Below are 13,032 nucleotides of genomic sequence, written 5' to 3' on the forward strand. Positions count from 1 at the left end.
TGTATTGTGTTCCCTACACCTGTACATAGAAATCTTAATCAACCTGCAGTTGGTTTAGAACAAGACTTGACAGGAACTAAACAGTCTGTGTGCTGTGTTGGCTCTCTTCTGGCTTAGAACTGATGCCATCAAAACAGCTCAGGCCAGAAACAAATACTGTATACTTTTAATTCATTTTAATACACAAATATCAACAAATATGGACGGACACAACCAGCCTTATTCTACATTATCTTTGGCCAGAAAAGATGTATACAAAACCCAAGAAAATTAATTTATGTGAGTCTGATGTCTCTAATACCAGGTCCCATAAAACATTCTTCAAGCAAACTGAAGAATCTATATATGCATGAGAAATGTGAAACTCTTTTGGAAATTATATGTACATGGATGCAGAAATGCGCCACAAAAATATAATACATGTACTACCTATTGAAATATACATCGAACCTGCTGAATATTCAGTCTGATGTATAGGGGTATGAATGACTTCTTTCAATGGATTCGTTAAACTGCCGATCAGCATGTTGTCTATGCTATTATACAACAGCAAACTTTGGTATATGACCCAATAAATTTATATGGACACTTTCAAATCATATTTCTGTAACCTAAACTGACATGTATACCATGTTACCTTTCGAACACACTTCTGGCTATAAATAAGAACATCAAATGAAAGTAACAAGAAAGAAAGAAAGAAAGAAAGAAAGCCACAGGAAAAAAAATTCGACAGGGTATAGAAGAAATGTTCCAGTCATTATATGAAGTGTTATATAACTTTGAGATCACATCTAGGCTGGGTGATCTCCTTTTGGTTAGTTCAAGCCACATTTGCACAATTTTATGTACCACTGGATAGGATGCATAAAGATAGTTCAACACTAGTCCATGCAAATTTTAATTGTGTGTCTGCATGTGACACATCACTCAAGCCAGCAGATAACAGTGATTATATCACACTGACATGCACAAATGCAAGTTTTGCCTTACTTTGAGATGTTATTTTCATCAGCATCAGTCCACTTGCAAAATGCGTGGAAGTAAGAACACTGTGAAATACACCGCATATACAGTTAAAATGATAAACTTGCTGTTTCAGTGGGCAGATGGTGATGTAAGGTTTAGAAAATCAACCTTGAATCAAACACCATTGGTAAGAATAAACGCCAAAATCTATGAACATAATGAACATTTTCATTTGTTGAAAAAAAAAGAGAGAGAGATAGAATGTCTTGAATGTCTCTTAAAATCTCCCTAGACATCTCTTAATATTTGATACAAATTTACACAAAGTCAGATGATATATGCAAATATACAATAGAGCCATGTACATTTCACAATGTAAATAGAAATCAATTACAAAATCAAATGCAGTACAGTTACCATGCGACAAAGTAATATGAACTCTGTCATGAGTTTCATTTTGACAAGGCTTTCACATATACTCCACGATTCTTATCCTTGACACATCAGAAATCACTCTTTATTCAACCGTGATCATACAGACACAAGAAAACCATACCAGCTTTAAACTTGTTAGCAAAATTAAATTAATTTGCAAGAACATTCTGTTTTTTCCATGCTTTTAAAATTCTCGGGTCTCGTCAATTCACAAAGTTCCTTACAAATTTTTATAGCAAAGTGACAAGACAAACATTTTGAAGTTGCATTTAACTACAAATTATTTTTTCTCCTTTTTTTGTTTCTTTTTTTAAAGTAGGGATGAGAATACAAGCCTCCTACAAACTCAATGTTTCAATCTGAAGAAAAAACTCAACAAGGGGATCATTTATCTGTTGGCCATCTACATGCTCTGCTTTGAATGAAGCATACATGGTTCCACAACAACTTCTTGTAACGTCAAGAAGGTACCTTAAGGCATAAGAGCTACAGTGCAGTAACCCCCATGGCTAAATGAGGCACGCCGACATTAATCTATTAGTCTGTAGACATGATAACTTTACAGGGGCTTCCCAGCCATCATATGTTTTCTCCTCATGGGGTGTGCCTTGTCAATGATTGGCCTAGCGAGGGCCTCCTTCAGCTTAGCCTGGTATTGAGCCTCCGTCTCCAGACCCTGGAGATATTCTCGGTACTCTTCATCCCGCACGTGCTCCTCCTGGCGGTGAGTGTAGTCCATCTGGGCCAGGAGGTCCTGCTCATATTCCCTGTTGGCCCGTAGGACCTGGACTTGCTTCTCATCCTCCAGTCGCTGGTGTTCCTCCATGGCTGCCTGCATCTCGGCCCGTTCTTTGGCCAGCTCTTCCTGGGCCTTGGCATTGGCAGCAACTGGAGAGGAGTGATGGAGAGAAACAGGACACACAGATAGGGGTTAGACAGAAAGGCAAAGAAATAGAAAAAATTGTGCATAAAATTTGGACCTCTATAATAGTTTTTTTTTTCCCTTATAACATATCATTTTCGAAAAAATTTAGACTTACTAAACTTATTTTTAAACAAATATTTGTGTATCACTTCAAATAGTTTCTTGCATATGACAACTAGGCATTCCACTTGACCTGGCTGGACTTTTCATCTACCTGTCGTGCTTAAAGTTTTTTTGTTTTTTTTTTCAAGTTGAATTAACTTTTGTTGCTGGGGAGACAAGACCTAGTATCTACAAAATGTCAAATGTTCAGGAGAGTAAAAAAACACAGCAGCCAAAGTACTTTATCATATGGGAGAGCCTTTCCTTTGACTTGCCGTGGTGGCTTAATTTTGGGGGGTAAGGCAGCTAGGATTTGGACAGGACATCACTTAAGTGATTATCTGACCATTAATCCAAAAAGTCATTTTCACCTAAATTTGAGATACGAGGTCTTATCGCCCCAGCGATGCTATGATACTAATATTTTCATCATTTGCATTCTGCAGAGGGTCACATGGTCTCAAGCTCTCACTGTGAACTCTATATGACTTTCTACAGCAAGTAGTGATACTGTATGTCATACAACTGAAACCACATTGTCTTGCGGACTTACGTCTTTCTGTCACCTGCTGCTGGCGGATGGCTAACACTTCTTCCATCAGCCTCTTGCGAGCCTTGCGCTCCTTGGCCCACTGAGCCAGCCGCTTCTGCCACTGACGCTCCACCTCTGATGAGATCATGCGGTCAATCTCCGCCTCCCGCTCCTGCTCCATCAGCATCTGGTCCTTGAGGTACTGACGGTAGCGCTGGTCCTCTTCCCGCAACTCTTTCTATTTGTTTGTTTGTTTGTTTTTGTGGACATGGAGAGAGATAGTAGGATAGAGGAAGACAGAAAGAGATTGAGAAATAGAAGGATATTGGAGTAACATAATGCAAATTAATAACACATACTTTGAATGAAAGACACATTTTGATGTGTGGTTTAGGATATGACACAAGCAAATAAGACAAAAAAAGAACCTGATATGAGTTTTATGATGCTAATTAAAGCTAGCATACTGATAATCAATGAAACATGAATCAGCATACAAATCGAAACAAAAATCTCCACAAGCAATATTTCTGACTAGTAAAAAACCCATATATTTGCATGACATGCTTCTACAGTCGCTCAAACACAAAACATTTGTGAATGAAGTGATAATTAGCCTCATGATGGTTGTATGTGATTATGTTCTATTGCAATTACTGAGGACACAGTCTTGGACACATTAATTATCCAATAGCTATTCAAAATTTTTTAACTCTTTATGTGCCATGGTGAAAAGCCCACGCATGCCACATTATTCTGATACAGCAACGTAGCACTGCTTTGGAAAAACATTCTGTTTTTCAAATCAATGTAACTTTTATAGATTTATGTTATCCTGGACACGTAATGAGCAACGTTTTAGAGAAAATACCAAGCTTTGCTGTGATGTAAACTGTATGACAATCTATGATTGTTTTTTTCTGTCATATGACCAGTATCTACAATATTGTTTAGAGGCATGACTTTTGCACACAAAACAGTGTCAGAATCTTAGAATTTACTTGCAAAACAAGAAGGGAGCACCACTTGATAGTCAATCACCACATAGAAGGTAAGCTACATGTGACAGGAATGGAATTGTGAGAAACATTCACATTGTACTGTGGCATTTAGTGATTTACCAATAGGTTAGGGTGGTTTTGTGCGTTTGCCCAGAATATGCGAAGTTGGCATGCTGTCGACTGAGCCGGGCGTGTGAACGTGGCACATAAAGAGTTAACGAACACATTTTTAAAGATTTTCCTGTTTTGCTTTCCTTCTGCTTGAATCAATTACGTTCGATAATAACATCGCAGCAGGCCGTAAGAAAGCTCTGTGTTATGATCTTTTGTTTGATGTTTATCCAAAAACTCAAAACTCAGAAGCAATAGAAAAGAGGACTTTAAAGATGATATCATGGTACATCTTCCCACCTTTCTCTGGGCGATCTCCATAGCTTCATTCCTGGAGTCTTCCAGGAGTTTCTCCAAGATCTTCATGTCCAAGGCCAGTTCCTCCTGGACTTCGTTGGCCATGCGTTTGGCCTTCAGCTTCACATTCTGGTCCAGACCCTCTCGCATCTCCCGTTGCAGGGCTCGCTTCTCGGCCAACGCACGCTGCTCCTCCAGCTTACGTAGCTTTGTCTCCTCTTTCTGTGAGCCGAAAGGGACATGGACTCTATAGTGAGTTGCCATCATACCCGACAAACAAGCCCCAAATTTGTGGCTTAAAATATTTGAAGACAGAAGATTTCTAATCAGCATTGGAAAATACTGCTCTATGACTACTTGGCAGTTCAATCTATTTCAATGCAACTTCAATATGTAGATAAAATGTGCACTTTTTGTGATAAAAGTTTAGAGGGTGGTAAATATTTACCTAAGATATAAACACAAATTTGTCAAAAGTTAAGTCTGTATAAGGGTCTATTTCTGATTTAACTTTTGGAGGCAAGGTCAGCTTTGAGTAAGGTTAGCTCTTTAGGCAAAAATCTGGTAAGTGAACTACTGTATACAGTGGATATGGTGTGAAAGCTCCCATTAACTGAACTCGCTGCATTCAAGCTCGACAAGTGAAATACTCAGTGCTCATAATCTATTGCAATACTTCTGGTCAAAAGATAAGATATTCCTTACCCTGAGTCTGCCGCCCTCTATCTTCAGCCGCTTTTCTTCTTGCCTCTTGGCATCAATGGCAGCCATCTGCTTCTGTAGTACATCCAGCATCTCATGATTACGAACATGCTGCGCCTGGGCAATCTTCTCTTCTTTAGCCTCCTTAGCCAGCCTGTCCTTTTCCCACAGGTCAGCGTACATCATCTCCACTTCACGTTCGTGCGCCTCGATGCGAGCCTTAGTAGCCAGCTGGTCGCTGCGCTCCATGCACACTTCGTCCATGTGCCGTCGAGTCAAGGTGGCACGTAGCTCTTCACACTCCTCCCTGCACAGACACAAAATGCACAAATCGTTGATAGTACAGGTGATTCCAGTTACAACTTTGTTGCAACAAACACTTTACAACTTTGTTGCAACAAGGTCCTTTGAACCGGCAGTTTTCTTTCACTATACTGAAATTTCATTACATGTGAACACAGAAGTATATAAAGATATATTTAGATGAGCATTTAGGGACCTGAATTTTTATTTTGTTGTACAGAGAATTTCATTCCCATGTTCGTTACAATGGAGTGTACTGTAGTTAGGTACTTTTGATTATGTAAGATCACAGAGATGTTCCCTTTATATGAATAGTTATGACTTCATGATCAAGTTTAGAAATTGGTGTATCTGTCGTGAAAACATGCAAATTAACTTGTTGAGGACGAGTCCTGAGTATACTCGGGCAAGTGTCTATTAAAGGGAAATGCATGTTGTAGCAAAATCAGCCCGTCCTCAACAGGTTAATATTCCTGAATTTGTGGAAATATGCGAAATCAAATTATTTTTTATGTTACCTACCTCCATTTCTGGTCCAACTTCTCAGCCACAATCTGTAGCCTCTCCGTCTCCCTCTTCTCCTTCAGGAACTTCGCCCTCTCCCTCATCTTGGCTTGTCTCTCTAGAAGTGTCTCTTGGCTGGCCTCCATCTCAGCCACGTAGGCAACCTCTTCAGCTGCCAGGAGCTCTCGTAACCTGGATGGTAGTAGGTGTGGTGGGAAATATGACAGTAGGTGCATTAAACAAGCTTGATAGTTATTGTGAAGGTTCAGCCAGGTTAGTATGATTTCAAATGAACATCAAATCTCACAACATCCTCAAGATGAGGAGTGAGATATAAAATTCTTGTGAATGTTATATTTTCTGTATAAATTAAATTGAATAAATTAGATGAACAAGGTAGTTAAATTCACTGTATTGAGTAGATAACACACTATTATATGGCCCCACAGATGTAACATGGTATTTAATACTTCTACTGCACGTGCTCTAGTTTGAAGTTAATAATTGTACTTCTTGGTAAACTCTACAATATCATTCATGAATACCATTATGCTCTGTTGCATTGTTTTATCTATTCTTCTTTCAAAAAAGAGACTGGGGGAAAAATTCAAGGATATCTGTACTGGGGTTATCTGGAAAACTAACCCAGTACCAGTAATAAAATAAATTCTTGAATACCAATGAAGAGTTCACAGGGTGACCAACTTCCATATTTTCTCATGTTGTATGATATTACTCCATTATCTTTGATCTTTTACTTACGATGTACTATCAATATTGTTACATTATGTTGTTACAATATCAATTCTCCCTATTTCCAGCACACAGCCATGGTGTTAGCAAGTCTACCATACTACACAAAAGTTGTCTCCTTTTTTGGTAGCCATCATGCAACACTTCTATGTAAAGGAATTCACCTTGAAAATCAATCATGCCACAAGAAAATTCAAGTTATCTGCACATTATTGGAAAAGTAGATTATTAAAGTTATAGAACTGTCTACATATTTTTCTCTTTTATACACATTGATATAAATCTTCACTGTTGTAGAAAGTACAGTGCACTCCCGTTACAACGAACACGGTTATAACAAAGTAAATCTTCTGGTCCCAAAATTATCACCATTAAAATCTATGTTACAAAATTCGCTTGTAACGAACACGGTTATAGCGAAATTTCCATTATAACGAAGTCTTTTCCGAGCGCCACAGACAAAGAAAAACAAAAGAAATGTGCTCCGTTATAACGAAATGCGAATTGCTTTCGAAAATACGTAGCGGAACATGCATTTGTAGCGTCTCTGCATGGATGAACGCTTTACTTCACTGTGTGTTCGCTCCTTGTGTCACGCATAGTTTCTGAGGGAAACTAGCGTTTATAATTGTAATACAGTTATCCCATCACATTTCACATAGCTTTCCAGTGTTTGATGAGTATTAAGCAAACATGATATGATATATACACGTGGTTCTTTGTTTTCGTTATATATTATATTTGTTCGGTTATAACGAAATTTCATTATAACGAAAGAAAACTGCCGGTCCCGAGCATTCCGTTATAACGGGAGTGCACTGTATTGTATGACCATGCAATTATCTTGACTTTTGGACCTGATAAAAAGTCTGTACATGTTGTAAAAAAATAGTTTCTCAGATCATCACATACAAATGTACCTCTGTCTCCTGTCTTCTAGTGTGAATTCATTCTGCTGCATCAGGCTCTTGACACGTCTCTTGACTGTGTTGGATTGAATGCGTCTGTCTGTGATCTTCTCCCAGTCATTCTTCAGGTCACACAGGGCGTTGTACTTGGTCACTGCCTCGGCCTCCTCCCGCTGGTCATCACGCTTCCTCCTCTCTAAGATGAGATGGTCTGGGGGGAGCTTGCTGGGCATCTTGGCTCTCTGTGATCATCAGTGATGGCAGATACAGTACAAACATGCAATCTTCACTTTAAGTAAGGACTAAATAAATATTTCAGTGTCATGCACAGTGGGTAGGTAGACTCAGTTAATTTTAGAGCATGAACGTTAATTACACACCTGTAGGGTTGGACCTACTACTCATCGACCGCCTAATGTTTATTTGCTTGACAAGAATATTTAACACTGAAATTCACGTAAAAAACTTGACCTACGTGATTGAGAAAATCCAGCTCTATCAAATGCCGTTGTTCCCTTTTCGATTTGAAGTTTCAGTGCAAAAATATCGCTGACGAACTTGCGTGGCCTCGTTTCAGCTCCCCGCGGTAAATCTCGTTATTAAGATCAACCGCTGTTTTTGCATCGACAATGCACGCAAACCGAGTCGTATTGAACACCGTGTTGTACGAAGCTTTTTAGAAGCCTTTTAGAAACTTCCATAGACATTTACATTGTGCTGTCATTACGATTCGGTGAAAATATTCATTCGACATTTTGTCCTTGATTAAAACCATTAATGAACAGTGAATTATCACGTTTTCCCACACCATCCTCATCTACATTCAAAGCCAATCCATTTGTATGTGCTTTGCGGGCAGAGAAGTGCGTACTATTAAGTGTTCAGTGCGCAAATTATACGCGGTCGGTTTAAAAGAAGGTGGTCGTGTAGTTATCACTCTTGTCATTGGAGTGAGGACTAGATAGATCTAGGTTTAGTGTATCTTTATTCTTTTTTTCACCTTATATAATGAAACATGCATACCGTAAACCGGGGGGACATTGGACAGGCGGGTGACTTTGGACAGTTCAGAAAAAAGAGATTGTTTCACTTACATTTGTTTTGCTGTTGGTATTTCTTAAAATATTTTTGTAGGTTATGAAAGGGGAATATGTGAATATTTGAATGACTGCACTTCTCTTGTATATTGCATTACCTTATATGTTTTTTGGGCTTTTCTTTCTGGTTCCATGGAATGCTTGATTTTTGTGGCTGTCAAACTTTTGGTACTCTAGGAATACAGAAGTATGGAAGCTCAAGCCTATTTGTTGGATAGTGAACATGAAGTGGTCATGAACCCACCTGTATACTCAGGATACCTGACCACCCTTACAAATTTCAAAATAGGTCATGTCCAATTTCACCCCTGGATTTGAAGTCACTTACGGGGTGACTTTGGACACCACAAAAGTACCAAATGTTCGATGGCTATGCAATGTTTTTTCTTTCTTTTACAGGTAAAATAGTTAGTTAGGATGGGGAGATCATGTAAAAGACGATCTGGGTCAAGAGACTATAGAAACTCTTCAGAAGAAAGCATGATGCTGTGAGAGCTTGCAAAAATGGAATGTCGATCAGGAAAGCATGCGCAGAATTTAACGTTAAAAGAGGGACTTTGTGTAACAGACTGAACAGTTGGCACACAGGCACACAAGATTTCCAGTAGACATTGGTTTTCATTTTGTGAACCTAGGTCCAAGAATTTAAGCAAATATTTCCTGTATTTGGTTCTACTTTTGTGATTCCTAGGGCAAGGAAAACCTTGTATTTCCAACAGACATTGGTTTTAAATTTGTGATAACTAGGGCCAATAAAAACCTTGTGTTTCCAGTAGACACAGTTAGTTCTTTCTTTCCAAGGCATTTAAAAAAAAAATAAAGATGTGTTATTTTGCAAATATTTCACACTGACCTAAAGTTACAATGAACAACATTCAGAGAAAATTACAAAACTACATACCCCGGTACTTGAATCTAGCCAACCTCATGTGTACATGCATTTCTTGGGGTAAAACCCCAAATTATTCTTTAAAATGACATGAAAATGATCCATGACCCATTTAAATAGTAGTTTACTTTATTAACATCTGTAGAATTTTACAACTCAATGATGGTACATGTACATACTACAATACCTCACTTATCCATGTGATCAAAGTTGCTTACAATCCTAATTGCAAGAAAATTCATGCAGTGCCTTGTTTAAGTAGCATCATTTTTCATTTTTGTTCTAAACTATAATAAATATCTAGGTTTTTTGAAAATTCAAATTTTCAAATGTAGGGGTACCAGTAATTCTAGTATTAGTATCTTGAAAAAATTGTGCAAGCAAATATCTGTGAATGCCTCTTTAAACTGAAATTCTTCACATGTTCATTAGTGTAGAATTTTGCTTCTAAAAACCACCATACACAATGTATAATTCATTAATGTGTATTTTGTAAATCGTATTTGCTGGTTGTTCTGAAACATTTCAACATGTTAGAGTTGTTAAAACTTTTAAAAAAACTTGTTAGTAGTCAAAACTACCCCCATAGGGAGTTTATTCTTGGACACTCTACAATCCTGCAGGGTATATTGACAAGGTGTCTATAGTTGTCCAAAGTTACCCCGAACCCCGGGGGCACTTTGGACAAACTTTGACCAAAAAAAATTAAGATAAAATAGAATAAACTGAAGAAGTCTCTATATGGCATGATATCCTCTTTATTAGTACTTATTAACCCCCACATTAACCAGAGAATTCCTTTGTTCTTAATGAAGATATTAATAAAAATAATTCAAATTTGTCCAAAGCCACCCCGGTTTACGGTACATAAAAATGTGACAATAGTATGACAAATACAGCATGACAATGTGACAAAACAAACAAACGAGCAAACAAACAACCAAAGTTATCAAGAGATGAGGTTAATGAGAAGACAATGGGCCTTTACTTTTGTGTTCAAAATAAGGCCCTAAAATATGCATGATTATTGGTACTTCACTTGTTTGTTTTGACATTGAATTCGTACAAGAGCAGATAGTCTCTGAAACTCTCAACTACAAGGTTATAACTTATATTATAAATTATAGACTCTCCTGACCTGATAAACAGGTGTCAATGTGTCATCTAGAATTAGAAATATCTACTAGTAGTTTTGTGTTCGCATATCAAATAACCCATGCCATAATCTGGCCCATGCCATATGGGGTATGGCCATTCACAAATAGACTCTATCTTGAAATCAGTCATAAATGTCTAGATGGTCTATGGGTCTAACCTTCATCTTCCCCTTAGTTAAGATTAACGTTCCAGTTTCTTCGAATTTACATAATTTGGGTAGTACATTCATACTGTTAAAAACAATCAAACCTAGCTAGAATATCAGAATATGAAGAAATTTAGGCTACGAGTACAATACTCACGATGGCAACAGCATGAGGAGTCGGCCCGGTGAACTCCCGGGTTCGCCGGGGTTTTTGGGCTGCCAACATGGTGACTGTCTGTTGTAGTTTCAACCCCAAAAACTCTGGTGCCAAATACTTGAATCCACAAACTTATCAGAAGGTATGAGAAGGTTGTGTCCAAACTTTTGGTGCAAGTATCAACTGTATGGTCGGTCAGTTTGCTGCAAAAGATGACGTGACTTCATGCATGTTTACTGTCCAGCTAGCTGGGTGGTGTAGTTACGGGAAATAGCCGCACTGCATACACTGTTGTCGCGCCGTAATTCCTGTACGTGAGAATGCATGCATGCGAACTAGCAATGGCTTGTGTACACGGCGGCCACATACAGCAGGCTAGCTAGGCACATCCACGGGCGCAGGCACCGTGCGGCTGTTGTGTGACGTCAGTCACTATGGTGACCAACAAGCTACCGTGCATATTGCACGCAAGGTGTACACACAGTTTACAGCATAGGCATTCCCAGTTCCCACTGGTAGTCGAGAGATGTCGCTCCTCGATGTACGACTCCGTTGATGTCAGTCCGGTTACTAGTAATTTAGTTTAAGGAGGTTTTAAAAGGATGTATTTCTTAATGACTATAAGTATTCAAACAGCTGTCATTTTTTTTCCATCGGCTGACAAGAAAAACAAAAAATGCAACAAAAAACAAACGAAAAAAACAAAACAAAACAAAGAAAAAGGGCTATGCACAATTTTCTGGTGCCACTATACAATCGGCGAATACAGTAGGGATGGTTTTGCTTCTGAAAAAAAAAAAGAACATTATAGGGAGCACAAGCGCTTTTCCTTTTTTTTTTTTGACTTTCTTTTATAAAAAAAATAGAAAACAAAATCAGGGGGCGCCAGGTGCACACCCCGGATCCGCCACTGGATACCACAATCTTTCTGAGTAGAATGGTTTTGAAAGCTGGCATAATGTCTGGTATATTTTGCTTGTTTGCTATAGTAAATGAAATGAAAATTCACCAAGAATGATGAAGCATAAATCAAAAGTCAACCAAATCCAGAAATCATGTGCAAAAGTGTATATCTGAGCTATATCTTTTGAAAGTGTTTGATATTGTAGAAAGCCGATTTAATTACCACTCTTCCGATTAATTCCGATATCCATGAAACTGTGCACAATGCTCACTCAAGTACGGTAAAACTCTTTTTCAATGTATGGCAGATTAATATCCAGACCCATCACTGTTTCATTTTCAGCAATATCTGCGCAATTCCTATTCGCGCATCCCCGTATCTTTACCATGATTTACAGCTCATCTTTTGCAAGTAGAGATGGCGAAGAGTAAGTGCCATCATAAATATAATCTTTCCTGGAGTGTGGCTGGTATATGAGTTGAGTGAGACATGAATTCATTGTCTTGTATCCTTGGGACAAAGACAGTCTGGCACATCCTTTAAAGAGGAAATCCACCCCAAAAATAGATAAACTTCAAAAGAATGTGAAAAACATTCCCCACAGAACGCCCTACAAAAATTACAAAAATTGGATAAGAAATAAGGAAGATGTGACATTTTGAAATTTCAATTTTGTTTTTTGAAAACATTTCTTGACCAGATATGAATATTCAAATCAGCAAGTTGATGATGTCATGCTATCACAATTTCTTATTCATTTTAAATAAAAAATGACAAAAATCTCATATTTTAGCTCTATCAATATAAGAATTGTCTTAAAACCACCAAAAATACAAAAAGCAAATGTTAACCTGATATATCTTGGCATGGGAACATGCTTTTAATTGTATTAGCAAAAAGTATTGCAATTTTCCCAAATTTCAGATGTAACATGACATTATGATGATGTGGCATTATCTTGTAAAGGGAGAAATAATATATCTGTGCAGATGAGTTTACAGTATGAATTTAATCAGATAATGCAATGGGTACATATGAATGAATTGCAACTGAATATAGATAAGTGTAAAACAATGTTGTTTGGAACTCGTAAGAGAGTTCATGCAAAATCATTATCAATACAGTATGAAGGTTATAGAA

General features: G+C 37.9%; 1 protein-coding gene across 1 annotated transcript; it reads right to left on the reverse strand.

Moving 5' to 3' along the window:
* Window positions 1-1,730: 1,730 nt before the first annotated feature.
* Window positions 1,731-11,214, reverse strand: LOC139716937 (cilia- and flagella-associated protein 53-like). Its single transcript, XM_071628461.1, has 7 exons — window positions 10,989-11,214; window positions 7,555-7,784; window positions 5,900-6,073; window positions 5,078-5,381; window positions 4,376-4,594; window positions 2,985-3,201; window positions 1,731-2,292 (listed from the first exon to the last, which is right to left on the reverse strand). Exons 1-7 carry the CDS (start codon window positions 11,055-11,057, stop codon window positions 1,964-1,966), a joined length of 1,542 nt encoding a protein of 513 aa, XP_071484562.1. The 5' UTR covers window positions 11,058-11,214; the 3' UTR covers window positions 1,731-1,963.
* Between the last annotated feature and the right edge of the window lie 1,818 nt (window positions 11,215-13,032).

Source organism: Diadema antillarum, unplaced genomic scaffold (assembly GCF_040938485.1).
Source record: "Diadema antillarum isolate AM-2024a unplaced genomic scaffold, OU_Dant_1.0 scf00000071, whole genome shotgun sequence".
Lineage (NCBI taxonomy): Eukaryota > Metazoa > Echinodermata > Echinoidea > Diadematoida > Diadematidae > Diadema > Diadema antillarum.

Bases quoted from the DNA above. Each gene is read 5' to 3' on its own strand.
- LOC139716937 (XM_071628461.1), bottom strand. From the start codon at position 11,057: ATGTTGGCAGCCCAAAAACCCCGGCGAACCCGGGAGTTCACCGGGCCG. The intron at 7,785-10,988 runs GTGAGTATTGTA...TGATGATCACAG, and splicing joins CTCCTCATGCTGTTGCCATC to AGAGCCAAGATGCCCAGCAA. The intron at 6,074-7,554 runs GTACATTTGTAT...ACTACCATCCAG, and splicing joins CTAGAAGACAGGAGACAGAG to GTTACGAGAGCTCCTGGCAG.